Raw genomic sequence first — 25,569 nt, 5'->3', positions numbered from 1 at the left:
ATTTGCTTTGAGGCCACAGAGCTTGTTAGTGGTAGGGATAGAAGTTGAGATCTGCTCAGTCCTGAGGGCAATGTTGTCCTCACTCCACCACAGACGCTCTGCATTCCATGATCAGTCTTACCTAACCAGATCTCACAGCATAAATATAGCTGATATTATTGGTTGTGGCTTACCCTCCATGGCAATTCATCAATTTGGTAGCTGGATGTGAAATAACAAAGGTGTCTGACGGATAAGGTTCTCCAAGAGAAATGAAATGATCCTATACCCAAACCCTGCCCCCAACTCTAAAAACTTACTGCTTTATGTTCATCAATAATGAATGGCCCATCCCTGCAATACTCAGAGGGAGCTTACATTGCACTTTTGAGCAGCCGGTTAGTAATGTACAGTGGATAGAGCCTTTCTTTCAAATCCCGGGGCAGCAGGTCCTTCAAGGCTAGCATTGCATTTTCAATTAGCTGCTGAGTGAATTCTTGGCATGTGTATATTAGTGAAGAGGCACACAATTAGCTTACAGTTCGTTTCTGCATTGTGCTGAGAGGATCTAAGGGATTGGTGGGGGAACAGGCAAGCCAGGCATCACTGTGGATGTTGAAGAAGGGAGTTACTCAGACCTCGGCATCTTCACTTGCTTTCTCTAGAATTACAGCTATTTATTACGAAGCATTCTGTAGCGGGGTGGAGTGCGCCTGAGGAAACATATCCCAGACACCACCTGGGGTTAGTCTTTCTGAGCCCTTCACATCTCTAATTCTCGTCATTGTCATGGAGCCCAACAGTCCCAAAAAGATACAATTTGCTGTGCCTTTATTCCAGAGTCAGATTGCACCTGAAGCAGCTGAACAGGTAAGTGGAACTGGGTGGGGACCAGCTCCTGTATGTAAGTAATACAGACGTATATTCTTGTTATTAATTGAAAGCTTCTCCACCTCTTGAATTTGCCTAATTTTGTGACTTCCCAGGACATATGAACGAGAAATAATTTCGTTTCCACATGCACTTGTATTTGAGTTGCATTGGGGGAACTACTGGCTAAAATGCAGCATTTCATGTGATACAAATTAGCACCCATTAAGGAAAAATGGTTATATTAGTAGTTTAGATTGGGATCCAAAAATCTGTTTGCTTTTGCTTATTAAAATAACAGGTTCAACATTTAGAGAAACTTCAATTTTTTTTTTCAAAATTAGCAAGTTTTTATTTTATTATTTATAATAAAATTATTTATTATTATTCATTTAACAATGAAAGCATTAAATCTTGGTATAATTTCAGATTACAGGCTTAATGTTTCATTTTAATGTTTTCATTGTGTATCCAAAGCAGTAATTATATGTAATATATTATAGGATCGCAGGTATATGTATAATTTAAGAAACATTTTATTCAGGTATTAAAAATGGTATTTTAACACAACCTGGATTTTTCCCAAGTTTAATATGTCTATATATCTTTAGTTCTATCTCTCTCCCTCTCTCATGTGAGATTGGTTTACTGTATCACCTTTCATATTCAGATTACTTAGACTCTTGATTCAATGGAACCACTCAAAAGATCATTTGTGGTAAAATTACACCAGTGAGGAGGCAAAAACAAATTTATAGGGTCTGCTACCTAATTCATTAATTTCTTAAACCCTAAATTATTCCTGAATCCTCTCCCAAATATTATATACAAAGTCTTAAAAGTAATTATTGAACCTGAGACTCTCAACTTCCTAGGATGTTTTGATAAGCTGAAGTAGATTCACCCAAACTCAAGCCAGATAAATACAACCTTGAACATGTATCTATGTTGAATGGGGCATTGGTTCTATCCTGGACAAGATATCATTGTTTAAAATTTATTCACTATCCTACTGATTTGGGAATTTACTTATATATTTAAAAAATCAAGGATACATTAGAAATTCTCATCATAATATGTTCCTGTAACTCCTAAAATAAGGGAAAAAACCCCCACACCAAACCTATTAGTTTTAAGTGAATTATGTACTTTTGTAAGATCCATATTCATTCTTTCTGTGTTAATTTGTTCTAAATAATACTATAGAAAATAAGAAAAGTTTATAATATTAATTGAAGTTAAGAACGTATGCTGTGAAATTTAACCTGCTGGAAATTTGAGTTTTCTAAGCTTCTCTTACCCCATTTAGAAATAAGTGTAATGGATCTCGGAAGCTTCATCAATTTATGAGGCTCCAAGAGAGCCACTAAAATGAGCAAGTCATCCCTGTACCTTCACTGCATATTAGTATTCGGTGGTATCATTTGGTTACATACAACTATTTCTTTTCTGTGGAAATGCAGCTTTTTGATCAAAGAAGGTGATATTAATATCTGACAGTTCTACTGCCTGGCTTTCTATTATTCAAAATAAAATTAGCGAGCGCCTACTGTGTGCCCCCCAGAAATTTGCTCTTTATGTTGGGAAAAGATGAGGATGGGACAGCCTTGCAAGCTGTAGAGTAACCTGGAACAGAGTCTGACAGTCTCTGACCTTAGCTGGGCCTTTGTTGTTCACAGATCAGGAAAAGAAGACCTACACCAGCATCACTTGTGATTCTCAATGAACATAACCCCCCAGGTAAAGAAGCACGATGTCTCATGTACTGATGTGACAGAATAGAATTGTTTGAGGAACATCAAAGAGCATGCCATTGCCAACAGATTTCAATTTGGGATTTCAGTTAGCAATAATCTAATAAGCTAGTCTATACAATGGATCATAAACAAAATCAGAAATAGATATTATGAAAACTGTCTCAGTCAACTGCCTGCTTTTCCTCTAGAATGACTTACTGGTGACGATATGCTATGAAATGTTTTGTTAGCAATCACTGTCATGTGTTCAGGTGTTTGCATAGAATCTGGTTCAGTGCTTATTAATGAGCCTGGTAGAAAGTTGTTTAATTAGGTTTCATAGCTCAAATTGCAGCCCTGGAGATGCTTATATCTTTACAGAGTTGTTTTTTAATCAAAGGTTATCATGGGGTGGGCAATGAGCCAGCATTGGCTACAGCTTTGATGCTGATGTAATCTCTGAATAATGCAATTGACAAGTAACCAGATCAATTTTCAGCACTGCCCATTTGGGAGCCATTCTGAAGAGTTGCATCCATTTGTTGAGGTTTTATTCTCCATTTCCCGTATAAAGTAAAGCTGCATTATTATTCCTGATAACGGACTATGATCTGCAACACACAAACATTATGTACTTATTGAATGGGGGTGATTTTAATTTCACATTTAAGCTCTGTTTCTAGAAATACAAGTAAGACAGCAAAGGTCACGGCACTAATTTGTATCCAGGCAGGACTTGTTGTTGGATTTTTTGCAGGTACAAACAATAAAGGTGGCTAAAAAGAGTTTAGTGGAAACATAGTAAGTGTAATCACAGATTGTAGTGAATGATTCGTTTTAAGAACACTGGGGCAAAACAGTCTTTGACTTTTTCAGATTCCTTTCTAATTAGAGAAACATATATAAGAAAGTAAAATTCTAATAGCATATTAGTCATGGAGCCCAAATACAGAAAGATGTTCAGTTGTTGGGAAACAAATAGGCAAATTTATTCCTGCTGAAAACAAAGAATTATAATTTGATGCTGTATCTTTAAAGTGCTATAGCATTTTAAAATCATTTTCAAATATATTATTTCACTTAATAAATATAACATATTTGGTTGAATAAGAGACGCAACTGGTAAGAGGTGCAAATAAATAGAAGTAAATAAACATAATAATGAAATCTTTTCATATTGGAGGTAATTTTAGAGCAATTTTCCATCACAGCCTTTTGCTCATAGTAGCAGACTTCTCCACAGTGTCCTAGAACTTACCTCTCTATGCTAACCTTGAAAAGTGTTGCCCAAAGATATAACAAGAACAGAATCTTCATAATTTCATCTGTACTAAATACTTCTTTCCTATCCAACAATTCTTTATGTTTCAAATATTATCTGAACATTCTCTATCAAACAAAACAAATAACAGCAACAACAAAAAAACTTAATTGTTAAATGACCTTGTTAAAGCAATTGTTGCTTTTAGCCCTCAAAAGCAATGTGTTCTTTGACAAATAAAAATCGGGTGCAGCTTTAAATCCTGGTAAATAAACAAATCTCTTCAATTTATTGAAATTGCCCAGGACACATATGAGTATTCTTGGAATCACCTATCATTAATGCTCTTTAAAATTCAAGTCCCTGAAAATCTTTCTTGTCAATTAATGAAGCAAAGAAAATTAAATTTTCCATTACAGAGACATAATTAACAAACCTTTCCAAATTCATATGATAAGATCAGTATATTGTAATCATTGTTAAATGAATTAGACATGGCTTACTTAAAAAAAATCTTTTCAGGAGTTTGCAGAAATAGTCTGTTATAAAAGAATATTTGAAAGAATGATTTAATTTTAGATTAGAAATAAAGGAAATAGCAAGATATTTCAACATGTAAATCCAGATTGTTTGCTAGTTCATCTTTGCCTGTGTAAACATATAGATGAGGTGGGCACCTGATTGGTAAGATTCCAGGGGCAACAAAATGTCACATCAGTCCCTTTCTAACCAACAGCCTAGAATTCTCAGCAGTAGAAACACGAGGGAAACAGTTACATAACCTGTTAAGGATATATCCTCCGGCATAGATTAATCAATTTAATTCAAAATAATGGGACACAAGACTAAAAATGTTAAATTGAAGGCATCTTACCTGAAAAAGTTTAAAAGCAAAGGGTGTGTCTTTATGGTGGAGAGGGCAGAAACAATGTTTGCTTCTTGGAATGACTCTAAACAGCCAATGGCAGTAAAAAGGTACTAGAAGCCAGAGATGCAGGGGTAGAGGTGCACCAAAGACAAATTTCATCTTTTTCAAATGTTTTCTAGGGCTACCAGTTTGACCTTGTAGCAAACTGCTTATCTTTCAGAATTTTTAATCTTCTGAGTAAGTGCCTATTTATGATAACCTCTCTGAGGTTATACAGTAAGAGTCTCATTGTCTCGTCTTGTACTATTTGCTTTTACTCTTGTACAATATGTAGTTAACTGGTTTGGTTTCTATATTTTTAAAGGGATGACTATATATAAATCTTCTCTATTTAGAAGTAAATGGCAATGTCACTTTCTGCAATTTATTTCATCACATTTCTAGATTTACTTAAACATTACTTGTATTTACAATAGTAGGCTTATGAGAAGACTGTATATTTATTTGGCTACCAGTATTAGAAACTTAGAATTGGGAAAGAACTTCAGAAAATACCTAATCTAAGCACACTTCTTCATGAAAGATACAGAAATCGACCCAAGTCCCTGAGACTTGCTCCATTTTGTATATATCAGAGAAGAATCCATAGTTACAACTAGTTTTCAATATGAGATCAAATAATTTTACAGGTTAGAAAAGTTTCTTATGAAAAACTTGAGTAATGCCCCACTTTATTTTAAAATAACTCATTTACTTTTGTCAATAAAAGTTCATTTACTCACCTTTTTAAAAAAATTATTTATTTATTTATTTACTTACTTACTTATTTATTCGTCTGCACTTGCGGGCTTGTGGGATCTCAGTTCCCCAGGGATTGAACCCAGGCCACGGCAGTGAAAGCCCAGAATCCTAACCACTAGGTCACCAGGGAACTCCCTACTCACCTTTTTAAATACATAAGGCAATTCTTCATTACCTTCTTTTCTGGATTGAATATTCCCAGCACCCAATAAGGGCCTTAATGAGCTCTATCCAAATTCTCCTTGTCTCTAGGCCTTTGGAGCCTAGCGCTGGACACAGTCTTCCAGTAAAAAGCCAGATTAGAACAGGCCTTCTGAATATTAAAGTTTGTGGCATGCATTCTTTTCCACTTGCTGTTAGGCAGAGACAATATGGTTACAACTAAGTTTAATGGACCTGATGCCTATTGAACATGAGTGAACTGTAAAAGGCCAGGAGCTTACTGAAGATTTGGATAAGTACACAGGAGTTCTGGCATCATTTAGAAGTTTGTTGTACATCTAATAAGTGGGACCAGACATATAATGTAAAATGGGGGATATTTATTGAACTTCCTATCACAGCCAAATTTGGGGGAGACTGACTTTCTCTTCAACACTTTTCGCTCCAAATATTCTTAGAAATGAGGAATAAAAATAAAGCATTTTCTCACATGGGCCATGTTCCTAAAAATTACTTAATAATGAGACATATGAATTCAATATCTCACCATCTCCTTTCAATCTTGAGAGTAAGTCTAGTCAGTAAAGAGAACGGGGATTTCCAGTTGATTGGGCTATTTGTCTCCACACACTGAAAAAGAAGCCACAGTCCGTTCTGGAAGTAGCATGTGACTTTCTAAATGAGGCTTGCATTTTAGGAATTTGACAGTAAGTTGACTAATAAGATTTTCAAGGCTCTGTATTTAAAATCTTGAGACACTGGATGACACAGAATATTGCTGGACTCAGACTGAGCTGTTCAAAGCAGAGAGGCTCCAGAAATTTTCAGTGATGTGAGGTTTTGCAGAGTCATCAAGTTAAAGTGGACATTTATTTCTAGTGTTAGGGCATTCATATGCAAACAGTCTCTCTTCATGGAGACCCTGTATTTTACAAAATGAGTGATTGGTAGGCAATGGGCACCCTGAGTACAAGTTCCAGGAATCTCACTGAGGATTTTCCTGGGATTCTTAAGGATGGGTAAGACATCATCAGTCCCACACCTGGAGGGGCCTGTCACCCGCAGGGACCTCCAATCAAATGTGTTCAAGTAAAAGCTGTACTGGACCTATAGTCCATACAGTTTTGTTTCATTCTTTTTTCTCATCTTCCTTGGGAATATGGCTGTAATTCATTCTGATCTACAATTGTCGCTGATTGTTCAGCATTTATTTTGCCTTCTGAACATTAATGACAGTACAAAAGAAAGAAAGGTCCAGTGTTTGAAGACTCTTCAAGGTTTAACTGGTATGAATTTCTGTCAGAAAAGCCTATTTTTTCCTCCTCAGCATTTACTTCTATAAGTTATGGAATGCCAAACCATGCTGAATGAGTTAAAGATAAGTAATGCAGGGACTTTTCTGGTGGTCCAGTGGTTAAGACTCTGAGCTCCCAATGCAGGGGGGACAGATTCCATCCCTAGTCGGGGAACTAAGATCTCACATGCTGCACAGCGCAGCCAAAAAAAAAAAAATTTCAAAGATAAGTGATGCATGTGACTTTCAGAGGTTCATGTACTGTACAACTGATTGACTGATTTTCCTATAACTATTCAGTCTGTGCAGCCAAATAGCCCCATCAATAGGAATAATTGTGAGCCAAAGATGAGGTTCCAGTTCTTAGTCATGCCAAAGTTTGCTATACTATAAGGGTTCAAAGGACTAGTGTAATCTTCAAATTGAATGGAAGAAAAATGAAAGGGCAAATTACAAAACTATGAAATAGTGCTGTTTTATTTCAGCAAGATTACCACTTTTGCTCATTTTGAGCAATAGCATATACTGCTCATCTTTTACACTGAGTTTAATAAGAAATAGCTTAGTGAAATATGAATTATGGTAGGTTCAATTCACTTCCTTTTTCTTGGTCTCTGTTTTCCTACTTGTGGGGATTATAGCAGGTGAAAATAACCCTAAGGTACTTCTGCATAATGTTGAAAGGCAGTGTTTGTAGTAGGTAAAGCACTGCCTTTGGAGTAAGACTTGGGTTTGAATTCCAGCTTTGCCGGTTTCTGGTAGTGAGACATTGGGTGTGCAGTTGACCTCTGTGGGCTCAGTTTCCCCCTTTTTAAAAGAGGACATCGAGGTATAAGAAAATGCGTAGCACAGTGTCTGCAACCAAACAGATACTGAAGACATGCGATCCCCCTGTGTCATTATATCCATGCTGAGTTCTCCTAAAACCTGCATTTCCTTTTTTTTTTTTTTTTTTTTTGCGGTATGCGGACCTCTCACCGTTGTGGCCTCTCCCGTTGTGGAGCACAGACTCCGGAAGCGCAGGTTCAGCGGCCATGGCTCACAGGCCCAGCCAGCACGAACCTGCATCCCCTGCATCGGCAGGCGGACTCTCAACCACTGCGCCACCAGGGAAGCCCTAAAACCTGCCTTTCTTATCAGAAGATGGCCCAGCTCTTTTCCCTTCCTGACTGCATTAGGCGGTGTCAAACAGTGTCCCCATGAGGCATTGGTTCTTGATAAGAGAAAAGATGTACCATAATTCCGAATTCATCAGGATAAGAATACACAGTTATGGAATTGTTATGGATCTTATACTGTGGCATTTGTTCAACTCACCATGTCTGGTTTACAAACATAATTTTCATGAAATATGAGTCCTTGGGAATATTTTAAAAATAAGCATGCTACTGATGTCTATAAAGTTATGAAAAAATATATTGCAAGTAAGAGATCTTTGTGAAAGATTTGTATCCAATCAAAAAATGCAATTCATGGGAATTCGCTGGTGGTTCTGTGGTTAGGACTCTGTGCTTTCACTGCTGAGGGCCCGGGTTCGATGCCTGATCAGGGAACTGAGATCCTGCAAACCACTTGGTGCAATCAAAAAAAAGGAAAAAAAATGCAATTCATATCCTAATAGTATGTGGAAAGAAAGAAGATTGACTATGGAGTATAAAAATCCTTTAGTGATATCTATTAAACTCTCATTTGATTGCTCACATTTGATTCCACTCCATTTGCTCTCACTTCCTTCCATACACCATTCCTGTGCTATATTCTGGGTAAGCTTTCTTCCTCTGGTTCCTCCTTTTGGTTCCTTTGCCAACTCTTAAGACAGCCTAGACTGACTCATTTGTGTAAATCACTTTCCATGTTTTCCAATTAATCTTATTTAAATTGCAGCCTGAGACTCATTTAAATCTCAAAACTTTCCCCTAACTAATCTGATTCATTGTTTGGCTTTGTTATTCCAATACTCTCCTCTCACCTGCAACTCTTGAAGGTATTTATTGATTTATACATTCAATTCAATTAAGTATTTACTGAGTCCTTATTCTAAATCCTCGAGGAACATGTGGACTAGGTAACAGAGAATAATACATCTGGATGAACCAGGATACAATTGTCATAACAGAAATTCCAACAGCTCAGACCACAGTAAGATTAATTCTGGCCAAGACATAGAGGCATTTATTTATCATGCTCACTATTCTATGAAACATTTGTAAAACTTGTCTTGATCTTTTGGCTTTAAGCTTTTAAGAATTGGCATCAGAGCTAAAATTTTACTATTTATTCCAAACTAGTAGCATAGATACAGCTACTCAAAACTAGTAGCATATCTAGTAGATATTAGATGCCCATGGTCTATTAAATTTAAGTGGATAAAAAAATATATTCTCAAATCCAATGGCAATCTATTAAACTTTTCTGGGCACTTATTCTGGCTAAGGCACAGTGTTAGCTACTCTAGGGGATAAAATAGGTAAGTCACCATCCCTGACCTCATGGAGAAACCTACCTGAGGCATAATTGGACACATGTATATATATTGGTAGTAAGATCAACAACATGTGGCAAAATACAAAATATATTTCAATTCAGTGCAGAAATGTTTACCATAGGATGTTTTGGGTGATTAGGTTATAATGTTGTAAAATACGGTAGAGAGACTAGATGCTTGATAAATGGCAACTCTTATTTTGGAGAGGCCGGCATGTACTACTTAGGAATAGAGGTGTTGGAATCACTCAGGCTTGAATCTGGCTCTCAGATGGCTGCTTACTGCCTGTGTTACCCCAAAAAAGTGGCTCATCCTTTTAAGGTCCATTAAAAGTGGGGAAGCTGGGTTCACGAGGCTCTGAAAAGCTTGTTTTTTTAACACTACCAGATTTCACTCAATATAAAATATATTCATTAGAAATAAGGCTATTCTGCATCCATTGAATAAACAGATGCACATTTTTGTGTCTACATAATAGTACACATGGACAGCACTGTAATCAGCTGTTCTGGGGAGCTTAAGAGCACATTCAATTTCAAATTTAAGCTAGAAAAAGTTTCTAACAGCTCTTTCTAATTGTTTCTATTTCATAATCATATTCAAGGAGAACAGTAAATTACCAAATCTCTAACAAACAATCTAACCAAGCTATGTAGTTAATAGAGAAGGGTTATTTATGTATTTATTTTAGAATTGCTCAGGAACAAGCTTTCAAGCTTTGGGATTTTCTATCCTTTCTTCCACCATTTCTATTCATGACTTTGACCAAGTAGTGATCTGATGCTGTTCCAGCAATACCAGACACAATTTGGTAGCAGAACTTACCAGGGGCTAAAGCTGAAATGTCCGCACAGGGTCCAGGCAGGTGACATAGATGCCTGCCTGGGCTCCATGTAGGATGCTGGGAAGGGTACCGTGGTCTATTGGAGGATGCAAGCTCCATTCAAGGCTGTCAAATTAAACAGATAACACTACAAAGAAAGAAAAAAACACTGTAAGGGACGGAGGCACCTAAGTGGTAAGATTTTAGAGATGCTGGAAAATATCTCCCTAAATCCGTTTCCATACTACCTGAAATTCTACCTTTTGAAGTTGTTGTTAATATCGTTACTATATTCTATCTTTTGAAACACCAGTACTGTGACCAGATGTAACATATTGTCCTGGCAAGTAGTCTACCTGGAGCTCAAAAAGCCTGAGGTGGAGAGAAAGGAAGGTCCTGGAGCAAATGTCCCAGCTGCAAGGATTAGGGCCCTCCGAATTCATCTCTTCCCTCCCAGTCTGTTTGCTGTTATTACCTTCTCCATACTCATCCTCTTCATATCTTCCTTAGCATTTCAGGGGCCCCTGAACATGCTGGGAAATTTTAAATCTATATCTATGAGTCTTTTCTGTGTTATGGAAAGAAGATTATCTTTGAATTTAACTCAATGATTTTGTATCATTTAGGGTAATTTGATATAGTAATTATAGCGCTTAACAAGGCTATTTGTGAAATAAGTTGCCAAAACCTGCATCATCAAAGGGAGATATCTTGACAGTCTGGTTAGAATACAATTACAGTGCAACCTTGGCAATAATGCTGAGAAAAAAGTACTGTGAGAACTAAGAAAAGCTAGGAAATTTGTAATCTTTCTGGGTTTGTTGTTGTTGTTTCATTCTCTGGGAGCAATTTTCCTTCATTATGGGAAACAATTTTCATAATCACACTCTTTACATATAAATACATATTGACCTGCTCATAAAAATAGAACTGAGTGCACAAAATGGAAGAATGAGAACAACAGTTATTTTGGAATCCAATTTTTAGAATAATTTGCCTCAATGTAACATCAGTTTATGCTTTTTTTCCCTGTCTGTTGAAGAACATACTATTAGAACACATATACACAATAGATATTTCCATGCACAAACACATGTACACATGCTTATATAAGCCAAATACACAACTGTGTGTAAAAATATCACAGGCTATTTATCCATATAATAAAATCCACTTGCACTAAGTGACCTGATTTTAAAAAGGCTAGCACCTACCAAAGTATCTAGAAAAGCTTCATGAATTCAGGTTACAAATGGAATAAAGCTAATAGTTATTATTTAAATTTCTAACCCTTTGAAATTGAAACCAATAAATCAAAAACTAATCACATTTGAAAACCCATGAATAAAAAACATTGAAATTACTGGCATAGATTCAAATGGTGAGATTTGTTAAATTATTTTTTTAAATCAGAAGAATATTTAAAAAAATAAGTTACATTTATTGAATATTAGTTATTTTAAGACTATTCTCTCATTTTGGAGGTTTCCTGTGCCCATTTTCATAATTCATGAATACAGGGAGAAGTATTTTAATTAGAAACAGAAAGTGAGCTCCTCCAACTACCACCTGAAAATCAATGTCTAACTGAAATATGTCCCCTAAATTGAAATCAACATTTAAACTTTTGACCTCAACATTTCTGTTAATGGTATCTCCATTCCTCTAATTGCTGAACCACACAACCTTGGAATCAGCTCTAACCCCTCTCTCTCTCCCTTGCCCCTTGAACCTATCAATGGCTCTTCTGCTGATTCTTCTGTACAGGTTGAATCTATCTCACTATATTTTTATTTTCTCTGCTCAGTCTAGGCACTTATAGCGTTATTCCAAAAGAATACAGTAACTTGCAAACTGCTTTTCCATTGCTTTAACACTGGGAGGTGGTTTTGTGTAGAGTTAAGAGCCCTAATTTCAGAATCAATGAACATGGCATGACTTAGAGTCAAATCATGGCATGACTGAATATCTGAGTCTTAGTTTCCAATTCTGTGAAGCACGGATCATGGCAATTCCAACACTGGTCGTGTTGCTGGAGCGAAGCAAGATGATGTATGCTAGCAACGCGACTGATGGGAGATTTATTCTTTCCCCATCCTAATCTGTGTGAAAGGGTTTTGGCAGACAATTATATAATGGGTGATTGGCTAGGCCAGCTTTACTTTTCCAAATGGATTTGTTATGAGCTCTACTTTGTATACTACAATATAATTTACTTGTCCCAGTTTTTAATTAGCCATAGCTAAGAAGAAGAGTAAGGCACGTAAACTTGTCTTATGATGAGCTCATTAGGTTTCATCATAATGTGCACATTATTCCTACTTCTTGCTTTAAGTAAGTCAATCGACAGATGAATGGATAAAGAAGATGTGGCACATATATACAAGGGAATATTACTCAGCCATAAAAAGAAACGAAACTGTGTTATTTGTAGTGAGGTAGATGGACCTAGAGTCTCATACAGAGTGAAGTAAGTCAGAAAGAGAAAAACAAATACTGTATGCTAACACATATATATGGAATCTACAAAAAAATAAAAAAGGTTCTGAAGAACCTAGGGGCAGGACAGGAATAAAGATGCAGTCGTAGAGAATGGACTTGAGGACAGGGGGAGGGGGAAGGGTAAGCTGGGATGAAGTGAGAGAGTGGCATGGACATATATACACTACTAAATGTAAAATAGATAGCTAGTGGGAAGCAGCCACATAGCACAGGATCAGCTCGGTGCTTTGTGACCACCTAGAGGGGTGGGATAGGGAGGGTGGGAGGGAGACACAAGAGGGAGGAGATATGGGGATATATGTATATGTATAGCTGATTCACTTTGCTATACAGCAGAAACTAACACACCATTGTAAAGCAATTATACTCCAATAAAGATGTTTAAAAATAAATAAGTCAGTCATTTCCACCGTAGTCTATGGAGTCTTTATTACACAAATTGTTGATAACTGTACTAAAGTTGAGATTTAAAAAATGAACAGAAGAAAGGAAAATAGTTGTGTTAGATTATGGCTGGCACTGCAGCTTTATATCTATTTCCTTCTTTATTTTTGGTGGAGGGCTTGAAGGCTGAACAGGAACTTTGTTCATTTGCCATAGGTACCTTCCTATTGAAAATGGGCAGCGATTTCCGATTAAGCAGGACAGACTCAGACTAGATTTGCTTTCCAAAGCACTCTAAGGATTATCCACTCTCCCTTCACGGATCCTAAATACAGCCCACCTGCCCCCAACGATTAAAATGCTTTCAAGAAATAATGCCAGAGACCCACTCACCAACACATTTCAGTGAAGTAAAATGTCATGAATGATTGAGCTAAAATGTCTCATCTCAAATTCTACCACAGGTCATTTTACTTTGTGAATAGCCCAGAATTCCTGCGTTACTTAGCCAATGAAGGGCACCTTTTTGCTCAAGGTCTTGGAGACAGCTGAAGATATTTTCATACCCTAATTCTGCAGTCCACTGACATCATTAGAATCAAGGCAAACACCAGCTGTAATGTTTATATGGACAGCTACAGTATAAGGGACATACGTAAAATACATTTTGAAGTACATTTAGGACCTAAAAGACAAAATTACCTCTAAGCTACAAATAAAATAATTTTTAAAAACCATATAAGCTCAAAGGCAAGTTTAAAGAGGTTGATAGTAATGTATCTCACCTTTGGTAGTTTTCTAATTTGCAAACCGATTTCACTTATAACATATATATCCTCAGCAACTCTGTGAGATGAATATTATAACCTCCATTTTAGAAAAAGCGTGATAGATGAGCTGCTCAATGTCAAAGAAGCTAGTATATTAGTGGGTCTGAAATTTAAACACACATTGTCTATCCAAGGTCAGTGTGCTTTCCACTACATTAATAACACTTTTCTCTCTACAAATAAGCAACGTCATACCCTTACTATTTTATTTCTGTCTTCCTCATGGAAGCAATTATAAGCAAGTTCTTCGTTGTAGCTTGGCCAAGTGAGATTCTGTTTGATATGACACCAGAATGTACTTCTTTCTATTCCAACGTGAGTTTGTTTTAGAGTGGTAATTCTACACCTTTTTTTTCTTTTCTTGGATAATTTATTAGATAAGAGGACTTCAGAGTTGTTAATACTAGATTTTTTATTATATAAGCAAAAAATCAGATTGCCAAACAGAAATATAAATCTTACCCATTATTCCAGTCTTAGAGTTAGACCTCTTTATTTATGCATGTGTCCATTTGCCTATTTATCTGTACTTATTAAGAAAACTAATTGTCTTAACTTAAAACATTAGTTGGAGGGCTAACAGTTTACATTTGGATCCTAGTTGACCAAGAACATGACCAATTTGTACATATACTGGGATGTCGTCTTCCCTTCCCATCAACTGTAGTTCGTATCCTCCTAGACTCAAATCAAACCCCCCTTCTTATATGAAACCTTCACTGACCACTCCAGCTGGAAGACTTTATTCCAGGAGAAGTAACAAGTCACTGGATCCATTAACTCATTTACTCCCTGCTCCCACTGATTGTTGATGACTTTCTGTCACCTAGTAATGCCCTGAAAAAATGAATTATAGAATAATTTTTTTTTTTGGCTGTGTCGGGTCTTAGTTGTGGCATGCAGGATCTTTTGTTGCAGTGCACGGGCTCTTCATTGCAGCACGCAGGCTTCTCTCTAGTTGTGGAATGTGGGCTCCAGAGTGTGTGGGCTCTGTAGTTGTAGCTCGGGGGCTCAGTAGTTGTGGTGCATGGGCTTAGTTGCCCCAAGGCATGTGGGATCTTAGTTCCCCGACCAGGGATCGAATCTGCGTCCCCTGCATTGGAAGGTGGATTCTTAACCACTGGACCACCAGGGAAGTCCCAGAATTAATAAATTTTGATGTGAGTCAGGAGAAAAAAGATTGGGTCACAAGGCCCTTCCGTGTGTATCAGGCTTTAGTTAAGTATTCCCTGGGTATCAGGGCTGCGGAAAAGGGCTCCGAGGATCTGGGAGAATGACTGGAAAGATGCCTTACTATGGAGGGAAAATAGAGACCATTTAAAACTAACCTGATTATTTCACAAAGTTTATCCCCATCCTAACATCTCACAAGTACCTACAAATGATGACTCACTGGATCGTCATGAGTTCTTACATTAAATATTTATGGAAATAACTTAAAGTGGCCTTTGCTCTGTAACACACAACATGAACAAAATTCTTGGAATCATCTCAGCAAGGATACATTTTAGTAGTAGAGGACTTGAGCTAGTTGTGTTGTTTTCGTATAGACATGCTTTGAATTAAACACCACAGGCAACCGGTGACTGTGGATACACAGGCAATTTTGCATAATGATGATTTTGGGATTTCTTATGTTTTACAGGACAATTTAAAGCCTGAGTATGTTTTGCCTAATGATTAATTTTATTCTTTGGTTGTCTTTAAATTATTTGAACCTGATTTTAAAATGTCAGTAAAATGGTAATGGTGGGAAAGTGAATATATAATCAATTTGTCTGCTTTCTTAGAAAAATATAGGGGTTCAAGAGTTCAATTCAATACCAGCAAACAGCAGCAGTCTTTATGCACTGAATGAACGGCCAGATACTTTCCTTCTATGCTAACATATGTGACCAGATGAATAGGGGCTAGGTCTTCTTTTCATTTTCTTTGAATAGTGAAATAAATCTTTTACCTGGTAATTTTCCTTCCACTATTTTCTTTTCTTTAGCAATAAGCTGTCAGGGAAGAGTTAGTAACCTGCAGCCAATACTGGAAAGCAAACAGTTCATTACTTACCAAAAGCATTTAAAATTATACAACTTCACTGAAAAATCCATTTGATTGGTTTGCAAGATTTGTACGTAAGTGAAACTTAATGACTGCACGAAAAATAATTTTAGAGTGGACCTTGCACCTTATTCTTCCTCTCCCTCACTTTTTACACAAAGAAACCATAGAAACAAATTACTTTTGGCCCCAGTGAATTATTTGCAAACATATCTGTATTTAGCTTCACATTACAGCATTCCAGCTGCTTTATTATTTTCTGACTGAGTCAGATACAATTTGTGTTTTACGTATTCCTGTTATCTGGGTACGTATTAACATGTCTATCATTATGGGCTACTGCTGGTATATCACGCCAAAATAAGCTCATTACAGGCATCAGCTCCATTTCCTCATTTCTAACTTAGTTTGACATTCTTCTTGGCAAATTTTCCAGACATACCACAATCCATTTTCTGTTGAGATTTTTTCTCTTTTAATATTAAATTTTTCTGTGTAGCAGCGAGAAAATGAGGAATCGACCTCATTTTTTTTTTAAGCTATAGACTTAACATTTCACTGCCGTGAAAAATCTGAAAGGCTTTAACATCAAACTCCTTATGAGAAAACAGCTTTCTTAGATATGAAGTAAACTTGAAACTTTGACACAAAATAAATCGAGAAGAAATAGAATATGACTTCCTACTCCAAATCTTACATGCTAAGGAAACAAACATACAAATATGCAAACCGAAACAAAACAAGACAAAATAATAAACACGTAAAACATCATTTGTATGTAAGTCATCAGATTTATGTTTTTATTAATAATGTAATTATGTAAAAATGAATGATTCCTTGCTTTTAAAGTATAGTACGTAGACTTTGCTTTTTATTAATAACTTTGGTTCAATGTTTTGATGAAGAAAAAAGTTACTAAGATAAAAAAAGCACCAAAATGATATTTCAAAGAACTAAAAACTATTTGTTTTTTAATAGTTTATTAATGTGCTTCATGACCTAGACTGATTTACATGCTTTAAACACTCCAAATCCAAATTACAAATATAGAAATATTCATACTAATTGCCACCAAACATTTGGTAGCTGGAAGCATATACGAAAAAAAGTCTGTTTATAAGCTCACTCTGAGTATCTGTACATAACCCCAAAATATGCCATCAATCATCTTACTGGACAGGACTGATCTGTATTTTGTCCTATGGGACAAAAATAGTAAGGAGCTTCCTTTGGAGAGAAGGGTGGTGGTTAATGACATTGTGACAAGTATCAACACATCAGAATGAAAAAGAAGTACGTAAATTGTCAACATTTTAAACTACTGTGATAAAGTCCTCTGTAATTTGTGCTTATATTTGAGATGTATGCTACATATTCTTGCCTCATCTTTTCCAAACAGTACTCTTGTATTTCACTGCATTTGCTCCTCTCTGCTCCTTATGGAATAACACTTAGATCCCTTAGCCTGATATACAAGATCCTTGACGGTCTGGGTTGAACCAAATTCTCCAACTCTACTTTATTCCTAGGCCTGAACCTGTGTCTCTGACAAGATTGGCTACTTGTTCTCTAACAATTTCCACCTTAAATCTTTGAATAGAAAATTTTTTCCTGGGCTTCCCTGGTGGTGCAATGGTTAAGAATCCGCCTGCCAATATAGGGCACACGGGTTCGAGCCCTGGTCCTGGAAGATCCCACATGCCACAGAGCAACTAAGCCCGTGCGCCACAACTACTGAGCCTGCACTCTAGAGCTCGTGAGCCACAACTACTGAGCCCATGTGCCACAATTACTGAAGCCCGCATGCCTAGAGCTCGTGCTCTGCAACAAGAGAAGCCACTGCAATGAGAAGCCTGCACACCACAACGAAGAGTAGCGCCCGCTCACCGCAACTAGAGAAAGCCCGCAAGCAGCAACAAAGACCCAACACAACCAAAAATAAATAAATAAATTTATTAAAAAAAAAAAAAAGAAAAATTTTTCCTACTTAGAATGCCCTCACCACTACTTTATTTTACTAAATACTTACGCTTTTTAAGATGCTCAGATTTATCTCATTTCATTCATTTCTGGACATGGACATTTATCAAAACTATAGCTTCTAGCAGCTCAGAGCTGAAAAAATACTACTAAGTAGAGTTCAGTTAGGTAGTAGTGTAAATTCACAACTTTCCTATATTCTACTACAGCTGGACATTCAGTCTGTGACATCTCCAACCTAATAAACTCAAGTCAACCTCTATGATTTTTGTTGAATTGCCACTTTTTTTTTTCTGAAACTAAACCTTATTATTTGGACTTGATAAAAGAGTAATTAATCATTGAAAAAAGGAATGCTCAATAGCCACCCTAATTTCCACTGAAACCATCCTCTTCCATTAATTTTGTTTGAAAGGATTATTTTTGACAAGCAAAGGAAAGATGCAGTAAAATGGGTAAAAGCCATGATATTGGTTCTATTTTGGTCTCAACTCTATGCAGGATTACTTTCTCTAGGGATCCCAGTTGATGATTAGTCAGATTCCACTTGACCATTTCCAGTGATAGGTTTAGCTCTTTTTGAAGCATCATGGTTATGACTGGACAGCTCTATTTGTTAGAAAGTTATGCCTTATATCTAGTTGGAATATCCTTCTTGAATCTTTCAACTACTGATCTTGGTATGTTCTTCTAAAGGGATTTCAGAAAAACTGTAATACTTCTTCCAACTGAGAACACTTCATATGTTTGGGGACAGGCATCTCGTTTACCCTCAGTTCTCTCTTGACTAAAATTTTCAGTTACATTTATCTTTTTAAAATTGAAATATAGTTGATTTACAATATTGTGTTAGTTTCAGGTGTACAGCAAAGTGATTCAGTTACATATATTTTTTTTTCAGATTCTTTTCCAATATAGGTTATTACAAGATATTGAATATTGTCCCCTGTGCTATACAGTAAATCCTTATTGCTTATCTATTTTAGTATAGTAGTTTCTATCTGTTAATCCTATACTCACATTTATCTTTATGATTGTGATATGGTTTTCAGAAATCTCACCATTTTGCTCCCTAGTGATACTCATATTTTTTAGCATAGTACCCAAATTTCACTCATTTAACTGTTAGTTACTGAACATCGACTACAGGCCAGTGCCATATATATATCTAAAAAACGCGAGGATTCACAATAAAAGGTGATGGGGTTTGTGGTAGCAGAAACATAGGATACTTTAGAAGCACACAGAACACATAGCCCAGTCAATAATGGCTTAATGGAGGAAGGATGTTTGTGCTGAAACCTGAAGGAAAAAGCAGGGGAGACTATTCAAGACAGAGGGGAAAACAGGGACAAAGTCTCAGAAGCAGGGCAAGGCACTGCAGATTCAAGGAAGTGAGAGGAGTCCAGTATGATGCAGTGTGGAGTGGCATCGGGTAGGGGTGGAGATTAGGCAGGCACCATGTTGGGGAGCATCACAAACATTTTAAAGGAGTTATGATTAGGACCCACCAAATGGTTTTAAGCAGGAGAGCTCACATGCTCAAATTTTATTCTGAAATGGTCCCTGTGGCTGCAGATAAAAAATGGATAGGAGGCAGAAGGTCTGAGTGCATGGGAAGTCAGTGGACCTGATTAATTGGATGGCAGAGAGGGAGATGGTAATAACAAAGAAGTTTGAGTTATGGCTATAGATGCTGGAGCCTTTCCTAAAAACACAGTGCACATTTGGAGGGGAGTGGGGAAAGGTGATGAGTTCAGAATGGAACACATTACTTTGGATACAGTGGATAAAAGAGACAGCTCTCATTCAAATTCCATATGAAATATTCATAACATTCCTGGAAGTAATGCCTCAATAATGGAGCCACTAGTATTAAAAACCAATTTTCTAGAGCCCTTTAAGAGTAAACACAATGTTCTTATAAAAAGGAAATGTTTACTTAGTAATTATTACCTTAATAATGTTGGCAATATATCTACTTTAGGCTCAGTATAACTACCTGAAAAACAATAATTGCTCTTAATCATTAAAGGTCTCCAATTAAACACATACATTATTAGCCAAGCAATTCTGCTCAGCTACTCACATCTACTTATCTGCTGAGTCACTAACCTGCTGCCAGACAATCCGGGGCGTGGGTGTTATCCTCGGTCTGACGACTGTTCCGTATGCATGGGCTCCAAGGAATAGCTAATCCTAAACTGTATGGCCTCAGTTCAACACATCTATTTAAATTCAAAGTCCAACTGGAGCAAAATCTTAAATTCTTCTTTGATGAATTATATATACTTCTCATTTTCAATATTTAGCAAATGAGCATGTGTGGCTGAACAAGTTATCTAAGTATGGATCTTGGAAGTTTTTAAGATTTATAAAGTTAGATGCAGCAAATTGTTTCAATCTGTAAGTGTATTTGTTATTCGCCATATAACTACATGTAATTTCTGTCATTTCTGTTATTTATGCCATTATTTTCTTTTTTTTTAGAGGATTATTTTTTTGACTATTTATTTATGGCTATGCTGCGTCTGTTGCTGTGTGCAGGCTTTCTCTAGTTGTGGCGAGCAGGGGCTACTCTTCGTTGTGGTGCACTGGTTTTTCTTTGTTGTGGAGCATGGGTTCTAGGTGTGCGGGCTCTGTAGTTGTAGCACGTGGGCTCAGTAGTTGTGGCTCGTGGGCTCTAGAGCACAGGCTCAGTAGTTGTGGCACATGGGCTTAGTTGCTCTGCGGCATGTGGGATCTTCAGACCAGGGCTCAAACCCGTGTCCCCTGCACTGGCAGGCAGATTCTTACCCACTGTGCCACCAGGGAAGTCCCTATGCCATTATTTTCAAGTCTCAAACAAATGCCTGACTATACTATCTACTTTATCATTCTCTTGTTCTCAGTCCTTTCCACCTCAATCTTAGAAAAACTGTATTCTAGAAGTATGGTATAATCAAAAGGTATAACCTTTGGAAACAGAAAGACCTAGGCCTGAATCCCAACTCTGCCACTTATTAGTTCTGTGACTTTAAGCAAGTCACCCATCCTCTTTGAGCTTCAGTTTGCTCACATACAAAATGTAACTAATAGTATCTACTTCACTGAGTTGTTTTAAAGATGAAAATAATGAATGAAAATGTCTTACATTATAGCATCTCAGAGCCAATAACAGCAATAGTAAAATATTAATATTTTGGAAATTGTTGAAGCAAAGAGTTATGTGCTCTTTTCCTTCCTCAACTGGAAATCTTGCCAATCTAGTCATTGTACTTATTGGTTATGTCTGATGGTCATTTTATTGATTTGGGGAGGAAGTGTCCCCAAAGACCACTGGTTAAAATTTAGGTACTGGCAATTTAAAAATCACTGAAAGGAAGTCTGGCCTAATACCTGCTTTATTGCCTAAGATTTTACTAAACAAAATAAAAACAATGCTATTTGGAAGTAAGGCTTTGGTTATGAAAGATTAAAGACATTTACTTTGATCTTCACTGGAACATTCTGAAGACTTAAAAAACATTGTCTTTCAATTTCTTAGCTAGAAAATAAGGATTAGATGAGAGAGACTAAAAGTGGATTTCAAGTTAATCAGATGGTCTAGAGCATTGCCGGAACAAGAAGACTTAAAATTTAAAAAAAAAAAAAAAAAAAGGTGGTGCTTTGGCCAGTTTGTCTACGTCTGCTGGTGATGCCCATTGGTTCTCAGGACTGAAGGATAAATATTATTGTTGAATGTGGTTACAGTTTTGAACAAAATTGCATGGACAAATTTTAAAATCATCTTTAAAATTTCCTGGCATTCTTTCTGTCTAATCTTTTCTTTTATTAACAGCGGCCTTGAGTTTTAAGTAGTTTCCTCTTATAAGGCAGATGTGTTGAAACATGCACATGGAGCCATGTGCCATTATGAGTGAAACACAAAGAAGTTGAAACCCAACCCTACACTTGAGGCATTACTGAGCTATTTGAGGTATTACAATAAAGCAATAAGCTTAACGTTTTGAGCAATGATCAAAGTGAAAACCATGGGCTGAAGAAACACTGCAGTATCAGGATGTGAACGGGTTAAGCTGGCTTCTCACTGCTGGTTAATGGTTTGCAGAGTACTTATCATGGTGGTCTTCCAAACGAGGAATTGGTCTTCCAAATGAGGAATTTCCTTGTCTACAAGGAACACTGGTTAGGTGGTTGCCTATATTACTGTGTTCCATCTATAGAAATTGTTTGCTTTTTGTTACCTTATTTATGTGGTAGCAACATGGGAAAAATTAAAACAAACAAATAAACAAAAAAGCCCCACAATAACCTGTGTACTGGAAGTCAGGAAATCTGGATTTTTATTTCCAGCCTGCCATGATTTGGCTATATGGAAGGGTTAATCACCTCATGTCTTTGAGTGTCATTTTCTGTATCTATGAAATGAAGAGATTTGATGAAATGACATCTTTAATCCTTTCCCTGTATTGAAATTTAACAATTTTTATAGGTATTGTTGGATTTACACACACACACACTGTCTATCTACATACATATTCTAACACAATGCATAATTGAATGCTCATGGTATTCCATTATCCTGTGACTGCATATTATGGCTTCTTTATTTAGAAAATACCAGTACCGGTACTACTACTACTACTACCTTAGTTACATTTCCTTTAAAATCCAAATGTCACTTAATACCCAATTAAAATTCCATTCAAAGCCTGAATTTCACAGGAGAGACCACTTAACATAGACCCCCAAATCTGCCTTGTACATAATGCTTTGTATAGAATCCTACGCTTTTGAAAATAATGCCACATTGAGGCATATGATGATGGAAATAAAAGAACCCTGGGTAATAGGGGCTTTTGTCCTGTCTTCCACTAACCAACTAACGTTGGTAAAGCATGTTTCCTTTCTTTTCTCAGTGCCATTTTTTTTCTCCATTAGTCAGTAAACACATATTGCCCTAGGACTATGAATTTTATCTGGACCTATTGAAAAATGTAGGGTTGAAAATTCTAAATGGATTTAGTGTATTTATAAATATTTCAAAATATAAATCAATGTATTTGCATAAATGTCTATAAAATATAGTGTCAGCTAGTTATTTGCAACTCAAAGAATGTAGTTATAAACAGATCATATTTGATGTGAGCTGAGTGCATTATGATATGCTTGATATATATTATGATATAGGATAGGCCCTCCAAGTCAATGCCTATGCCTTTGGTAAAGGCAAATTGGTAAAGAGGGACAGACTCAATGTTTTCAAAGGACACTCTCATCTCTAACACTTTACAATTACATATGTTCACTGTTTTTAAAAAATGCTTTTATTAAATTCTTGATGGTTTTCAATCAAAAACAACTTAGAAAATGTACTTTTGCGATAAGTTTACCTTTGAAGTTAGTAGAGCAAAGCATAAGGGTTTTGGAGTAAGGTAGATGTGGATTTATATCTTAGCTTTACCACTCAACAGTTAAGGGATCCAATAAAAGTGACAATAGTTTTCAAACCCAGTTTCTTCCTCTGGAAAATAGTACAGGGCTATTCATCTTATGTGAGTATGAGATGAGGGTTAAACGAAATTATACAGTTATTGGGACATGGGAGTTTCTTAATGAAATGTTAGTTTCCTTTCCTTTTCTTTTTTTGTTTTCTTATAAAAATTTTTTTTTAGATTTCACATATGAGAGAAGTCATCCAGTATTTGTCTTTCTCTGTCTGACATATTTCACTTAGTATAATGTCTTCAAGGCCCATCCATGTTGTCCCAAATGGTAGGATTTCTCATTTTTTAATAATAGAATAATAGTCCATTATGTATAATATAATATAAAATATAATATATAATGGAATGAGATATATATATATATATATATATATATATATATATATATATATCTCTTCACAACTTCTTTATCCATTCATCCATCAGTGGACACTTGGGTTGTTTCCATGTCTTGGCTATTGTAAACAATGCTGCTATGAACATGGGGGTGCAGATATCTTTTGGAGTTAGTATTTTTATTACCTCTGGATATATTCCCAAAAGTGGGATTGTTGGATCATATGGTAGTCCTATTTTTAATTTTTTGAGGATCCTTCATACTGTTTTTCATAGTACCAATTTACAATACCACCAACAGTGCACAAAAGTCCCCTTTTCTCCATGTCCATGCCAGCATTTGTTATCTCATATTTTTGATGATGGCCATTCTAACAGGTGTGATATGATATCTCATTATGATTTTAATTGACATTTCCTTAATGACCAGTGATATTGAGCATTTTTTTCTTGTACATGTTGGCCTTTTGTATCTTCTTTAGAGAAATGTCTATTCAGGTCCTTAGCCCATTTTTTAATTGGGTTATTTATCTTTTTGCTATTGAGTTGTATGAGTTCTTTACATGTTTTGGATATTAACTCCTTATCAGATATATGGTTTGCATTTTTCATTTTAAACAAAATTTGATTGATTTGGCATTTTTAAGGAGATAATATACATATTTGAAGGAGAAACTGATTACTATTTTTATAGCTAAAGCATGTTAATAGTCTAGCTTCTTTAACCATAGGCATCATTTAGTCAAAGTATCTAATTTTGTCTTTGTTTCTGATAATTAACTGTAAGAATCTGGGTTTCTGATTATATGGTCAATTGTACTTCTCCTTTTATTAACTACTTAAAAGTAGTTAGACATCTCTTCAACTTTTGTGTCATTTAGTAGGCTGGGCCCTAAAATATTAAGTTTGTGTGATTCATAGCCAAATTTCCAATTATAAAACTAAAGTTTTAATCTCACTTTCATCCATGATCCAAAAAGAACCTTTGCTTGTCATCACAAATACATGATAGTATATAGTTTACCCATCTTTGAAGAGGTTTAGCCATCTTTGAAGTCTTTGCCAAATACCTGGTAGGCGAACAGATTTTATGTTTCCACTAAAGGTTGATGTTCCAAGTGGACTAACTTCATTTTTAGGTTATTTATTTATGTATTCATTTAGTATGAATTTAGCCATAAATTAATAAGCTGAGTAAGAAAACTACATTTCTGGGAGCCATATATATACAAATATATGTACATATCATATGCAAATGTATATGTACATATATGTATATAAATATATGTAATCAAGATATGTCAACACATTCTGGAGTTAATATTTTACATTTTCTGAACAATACAATCAATAGAATTCTAGTCTATGTCTGTTTCCAATTTGCTTAACATGTTGATAAACATTTCTAGGCATTTGTTTGCTCATACATAAAATGAAGGAGTGTCCTATCTATCCTTGAGGAGATGAGACCAGCATGGGCTTTCAGAGTCAAGGCTAAGTACAAATCATGGTCTGGCTAGGGTTTAGATGCTAGGTGAGTATAAGGATGATACTGGAAGTTTGTTCAACAGAGCAGATTTGAGGTATGACCAATGTCAGAAGAGAAAAGCAAAACCTTTATGCATGTTTGGAATCAAGGATAAAACGTTCAGGTCCGTGTGTGTGCATGCATACATCATCACTCACATTCAGGGGAAGGGAGGATGGAATGAAGAAG

General features: G+C 36.2%; 1 protein-coding gene across 4 annotated transcripts in view; it reads left to right on the top strand.

Moving 5' to 3' along the window:
• Positions 1-675: 675 nt before the first annotated feature.
• Positions 676-25,569, top strand: part of PPP1R1C (protein phosphatase 1 regulatory inhibitor subunit 1C) — a 133,361-nt gene continuing 108,467 nt past the window's right edge. For all 4 annotated transcript variants that reach the window (XM_060152516.1, XM_060152515.1, XM_060152517.1 and 1 more), the window contains exons 1-2: positions 676-849; positions 2,529-2,589. In XM_060152516.1, coding sequence (XP_060008499.1) covers positions 769-849; positions 2,529-2,589 — 142 coding nt within the window. In that variant the 5' untranslated portion in view covers positions 676-768. The remainder of the gene's footprint in view (positions 850-2,528; positions 2,590-25,569) is intronic.

Source organism: Lagenorhynchus albirostris, chromosome 6 (assembly GCF_949774975.1).
Source record: "Lagenorhynchus albirostris chromosome 6, mLagAlb1.1, whole genome shotgun sequence".
In the NCBI taxonomy this organism is placed as follows: Eukaryota; Metazoa; Chordata; class Mammalia; order Artiodactyla; family Delphinidae; genus Lagenorhynchus; species Lagenorhynchus albirostris.
This window is presented reverse-complemented; position numbering and strand designations above follow the sequence as displayed.